Source organism: Emydura macquarii, unplaced genomic scaffold (genome assembly GCF_026122565.2).
Source record: "Emydura macquarii macquarii isolate MOO-44397 ecotype Brisbane River unplaced genomic scaffold, CSIRO-AGI_Emac_v2 contig_1790, whole genome shotgun sequence".
NCBI classification, from domain to species: Eukaryota; Metazoa; Chordata; order Testudines; family Chelidae; genus Emydura; species Emydura macquarii.
Genome location: NW_027131927.1, coordinates 3,127,531 through 3,132,969, shown reverse-complemented (window position 1 = coordinate 3,132,969; position 5,439 = coordinate 3,127,531). Strand labels below are relative to the sequence as shown.

The 5,439-nt window shown below is 48.2% G+C and overlaps 1 protein-coding gene across 5 annotated transcripts; it reads left to right on the top strand.

The window, feature by feature from the left end:
• Positions 1-440: 440 nt before the first annotated feature.
• On the top strand, positions 441-5,138 carry LOC137158789 (histone H3.3A). 5 transcript variants are annotated; one of them, XM_067556684.1, is made up of 5 exons: positions 441-582; positions 728-858; positions 2,590-2,745; positions 3,428-3,581; positions 4,461-5,138. In XM_067556684.1, the coding sequence occupies exons 3-5, from the start codon at positions 2,618-2,620 to the stop codon at positions 4,587-4,589; spliced, it is 411 nt and encodes a 136-aa protein (XP_067412785.1). In that variant the 5' UTR covers positions 441-582; positions 728-858; positions 2,590-2,617; the 3' UTR covers positions 4,590-5,138. The 5 variants fall into 5 exon arrangements, with proteins under 5 accessions (XP_067412785.1, XP_067412782.1, XP_067412784.1 ...); XM_067556681.1 differs by having other exon boundaries at positions 728-863; XM_067556683.1 differs by lacking the exon at positions 728-858 and having other exon boundaries at positions 446-582.
• The last annotated feature ends 301 nt before the right edge of the window (positions 5,139-5,439 follow it).

Genomic DNA, 5,439 nt, shown 5'->3' with positions numbered 1-5,439 from the left:
TGGTGTTACATGTAGGCAAGTTTTAGTGTGATGTATGAGGGAGGTACTTGGCATAACTCGTGTAATAGATTTAGCATGTTACATGTAGGCAAGGTTGGCATGACGCATGCAGGGGGTGCTTGGCGAGACGCGTATTAGGGGTTTAGCGTGTTACACGTAGGCAAGGCTGGCATGATGCACGCCAAGGGGCCTCACTCGAGGGAGGTCTGAATGTAACTCATGCAAGGGGCATTATATGCACTAGTGTCTGTGGTTAAATGAAGGCGCTTCTTTGCCAGCTCATTGGCCTTATGACTGGGTGGGTGGAAGAGGGGAAGGGAGAGGAGGGGAGGGCAGGGGCAGCTTGGGTGGCGTTCACAAGATGGCGCCCACACAGCCTGGTTCACCTCAGCTGACCTCCCTTCCCCTCCCCTCTGCCCCAATGCATGATGGTTAAATAGCCCGGCCGGGGAGCCCGCCATTTTCTGCTAGGGCTGGCGGGAAAGGCGGGAAGCGAGCGAGAGCAGCGCGAGCGCCGGCGGGGGACTCCCAACAGCTCCAACGGTCGCTGCAGCTCGGGGCGCGAGCCACACACACACACAGGTAACAAGGCGGCGCGAGACACCCCTGGTAGCCTGATTTCCCCTTCCCCCCTCGTTCGAAAAGCGGGGGGATGAGTAGAAACCGAGATCATCTGAGGACAGACCCTTCCACCAAGTAAGTCCCGCCTTCCGTCTGTATCCTGCAGCTCGTTGGTCGGGCGATGCGAAGCACGGTGGCCGCGCCGATTGGCTGGAAGCCCCTGAGGCAGCCCCGAGGTCGATTGGTCACGAGCCGCGTCAATCACCGAGGAGGCCTCGCGGCTCTACCCCCTCTCTTGTCAGGTTACAAACCGATTGGCTGGCGGTGCTGGCTCATTGGGAGAAAGCCCCTGTGAGACTAGGGTAGGTCACCTGACCGTTGACCAATCAAATCCAGCCTTGGCGCAAAGGCTTCTGGAAGATGTAGTCTTTTTTTAAACCCACTTTATGTGGGTAATAGTGCCAAACTGGGAAGGGGACTGGGAACTAGGACTCTTGGGTTCTCTTTAAAGCAGACTCTGTTGGCTCTGCTGGGGCTGCCATATTGTCCATGGAGGTGGGATGCCATGGCAAAATTGGGCATGTGTTTGCTGTTGTCATTGGCTCCATTGCCATGGTGCCTGGTTGCCGCGATGGCGATGGCTTCGGCCTGGTGCATCGTTGTGGTGGCGCCAATGTCGAACCGGTGCCTTGGCAGGAGTGACATGAAGGTGCGGCCAGGTCTCACTTGGCACCAAGCCAGCTCTGACCTAGGCCAGGCTGCTGGGTTGTAGGGATGTCACTTGTTTCAGTTGCAGAGCAACTGTTGCACCATGCCCAGTTGATGGCCCCTTGCTTTTTGTAACCTCCCCATGCTGCATCCTTGTTCCCAGCCAGGGTGACCCTCCACACTCTCCTCCCCCAGCGATCCCTTTTCCAGACACTCACTCACATGGTTCCCAGCTGCTGCTCTCACTTCCTCAGACCTAAACACCTTCCCTCCTTGGCTGCCCTGTTTCTGAGCAAGCAGGGCTGCGGGTTCCTTCGTGTCCCCTGGCTGCTGCCACTGATCGGAAGAGGGACCCTTAGGGAGGGAAATGGTGACTCTTTCTCACTGTTGAGAAATGTCACGTATGGCTCTGTGCAAAAATTGGCCACTGCAGAGGGGAAAAGAACCCAGGAGTCCTGATTGCAGTTCCCTCCCGTTTTAATCCACTAGACCAACGTTTCTCAACCTGCCACCCCATCAACCAGTAGTATTGGATGCGGCCCACAATGGTAAATAGGTAGAACCACTGCACTAGACCCTCGTCCTTTGCCAGAGCTGGGAATAGAACCCAGGAGTCCTGGCTCCTAGACCCCCTTCCTGCTCTAACCACTAGATCCTGCTGCCTTCCCAAAGCTGGAAATAAAACCCAGGAGCCCTGGCTACTTGTCCTAACCTCTAGACCACATCCTCCTCCAGAGCTGGGAAGACAACACTTCTTATCTTCCATGCTGGGCAAATCATGTTACTAACTGAAATGATCACTCCATATTACAGCAGAAACTAAACACAGATTCCTATGTGCAATTATAGTTGGGCACTTTTATAAACTAAGTAATTCTGAGTGAGCAGTTTTGGAACTAAAGCTTTTCATGGACTTTCTGGTACTATCTTTATAAATATAGTGCCAGAAATATTTCCTAAACTTTTATATCCTGACATCTAGGGTGGCCTTCGTTACCATAGTATCTGAGCATCTCACAGTTGTCAATGTATTTCTCCTCCGAGCACCCTGGGAAGGCAGGGCAGTGCGATTAGCTCGATTTTTACCAGTGGGGAACTACATTGGCTTAGTGACTTGTAGGTCACACAGGGAGTGATGTGATGTGAACCTGGGTCCCCTAAGTTTTAGGTCAGTGGCCTAACCAGTGGGCAATCCTTCCATGGTACCCAAGTACTGTGCCATCTTGTGATATTCAGTGTCCATGCCCCAAGCATTATCGGAGTCAAGTTGTTATTGAAAAGGTTAAACTAATTTGTTCCACCTCCCACTTTTTCAAATAGATTTCTTCCATACTAAAGACCATCCAGAATGGCCCGTACCAAGCAGACTGCTCGTAAATCCACTGGTGGGAAAGCCCCCCGTAAGCAACTGGCCACCAAAGCAGCCAGGAAAAGTGCACCCTCCACTGGGGGAGTGAAGAAACCTCACCGTTACAGGTACTTGGAGTCTGCTTTCTCTCTGGTGTGCATGGGAGATATAAAGGGAAGCGCTGAGGCTTGCCAGTGTAAGAAAAAAATAATGTGTGATATGTGTCATAGCCTTAATTCTTATGCACTGTGTGTGAGGAAGTATGGGCTAGTAGTTAAGGATTAAGATGCCTGATAATGGAGTTGATTTTGCCAGCTATGCCACTGACCTGCTGGTGTGACCTTCTCTGTGCCTCAGTTTCCCGTCTCATCCTTTGTCCATCTTATCTGCTTAGGATGTAAGCTCTTCAGAGCAGGGGCTGTCTCTCACAATGGATACATACAAGACTGAGCACAAAGAGGCCTCAATTGAGATTAGGGCTCCAAGCAGCTACTGTAATTACAAATAATAAATGATGATTCGTAGTTAATAGTTTTATAATACATTATCCTCTCTGCTAGCTTATTAAAAGAGAAGAGTAAGAAACAACTGCATGCATACAAAAGCACTTATAGCCAGCTCAGCAACCCATGTTTGATAGGGCTCCTGCCCAAAGGTTGAGATTTCATCATTTCACCTGTCCTTGTTTGGGAGGTGCTGCTAAAGTACCACAAGGCCACTTAAAAAGAAAGTGTAGGGGTTACATGCCTGCACTTTGTGCAGGGAGGCGATTCTGAGCCCTTCAGGCTGCATCTTTGAAATATCTTCCAGGCCTGGCACTGTGGCCCTTCGAGAGATCCGGCGGTACCAGAAATCCACCGAGCTGCTGATACGCAAGCTCCCATTTCAGCGTCTGGTCCGTGAAATTGCTCAGGACTTCAAGACGGATCTGCGGTTCCAGAGTGCGGCCATTGGAGCCCTGCAGGTATGCAACTTTGTCTCTCTTCCCTGCTGGGCGGACAGAAGGAAACTTGTCTAACTTGCCCCCAGACAGTTGGGAAGTACCTTCCAAAGAGCCTGGCTGACCTGCTTTGCAATCATCAAATCTGTAGAAACTAGAGATGGTGACACATGCTCCTCTAGAGCGTGACCTGCGGAACGCTGCTTTGTGGCACTCACTAGAGCATGTGGCTTCAGAATGAAGACTCTAAATTCCTCATTAATGTCCTCAGGTTACTGCTCTCGCCCTGCGAGGTGACTGCATCTCAGGGATGTGTCTATAGGCAGATGAGTGATGCTGACATCAGTGGCTGCTGCAGAGCTCAGCATCTCTGTCAATAAGTGGTCCCTAAAGCACTTAGAGTTCCATGGGGATGACAGGCGTTGCAGAAATGTAACATGCTTATCATGGCTGCTCTTAATCCACTCGCTCGTGGCAGGGAGAAGCATCCATGCCTTAAAGCTGCTGGCATGTGTGTGAGAATAAATAGCGTTAAAAACAGCTGCCACGTTTGAGACTGTGCTGCTCGCTAGTGCAGACAGGTGGGGTGAGATCTTGGGAGCTCTGAATTGGTTTCATCACGTGCCAAATGGGGTTTAACTGACACTTGGGAAATCTTTGCGCGTGCACACAGCTGGTGCTAAACATGTAGGATCAGTTTTTCAAGAAAGTTCAGCTCCCCATTAGACATCAAAATAAATGGCCAAATTATTATGTTGGGTGCAGAGCACTTGGAAAAATCTGGCCCTGAGATCTCTTGGAAAATCTGGCCCTCAATACAATGGGAGCATTTTGATGCCTCCGAAAGAGACTGTTGCAAAACAAATCGAGCTGTTACTTCTGATGTGTTTTTTTCCTTGGTAGGAAGCCAGTGAGGCTTATCTCGTGGGTCTCTTTGAAGACACCAACTTGTGTGCAATCCACGCCAAAAGAGTCACCATCATGCCAAAAGACATCCAGCTGGCGCGTCGTATCCGTGGCGAGCGGGCTTAACTCGTTGGCGGCCGATACCTGCTCACACAGTGTATTAGAATAGACTCTAGGGTTTGTTTTTTGTTTTTCCTACTCCTGTTTGTAGTGGCTAGGACACTGGGAGATGTTATAAACCCATCTTAGTAAGATGTAAGCGATCAGGAGACTTGAATCTGTTTGTTCATAATGTACAAGCAAAAAAAAAATTTTTTGGATTATTTTGTTTTGTTTTTGTAAATTTTTTTTTTCAGAATTGCAAAAAATATATAAAACAAGGGGGAAACATTTTTGAAATATCTGGTTTTATACACAAAACTTAAGTAGATATAGCCATAAAATAAGGAGCTTTTGGTCTTCAGTTTGTAAAAATATAATGCAAAAGATCACGCTACACTATTTTTCATTATTTGCTTTGTTTTTTTCCTTTGTATTTAGAATGGGCATGATCTTTAAACTTGTTTTCTTATTTCCATTTGTCTTGTGAAATGTGACTTGGACCTTTGTAACTTTCAGGTTTCTTCACCCTGCGGTGGGAACAAAAAAAAAAAAGAAATAAATGTTAAATAATAACCTTTTTGCTGTCGCCCACTTATCCTAGGTCATGTCATATATTCTTTAGTAAATCAAAGCAGCTTGCATCCTTGGACACAATATCCAGAGTTCTATAAACCCTTTCAGGATCTCAGCACTCTTCTGGGAGCATTATTTAAGATTTTCAAACCCTTGTGGGGAATGAAATGTTAGATCCATTTTTCAGATGTGGGAAACTGAAACTTAAAACCGTTGAAAATGACATGCCAAAAATCACACAGCAAGCCAGTGCCAGAACCAGAAATAAAACTCAGGAGTCTGGAATTCCAATTCCCTGCTC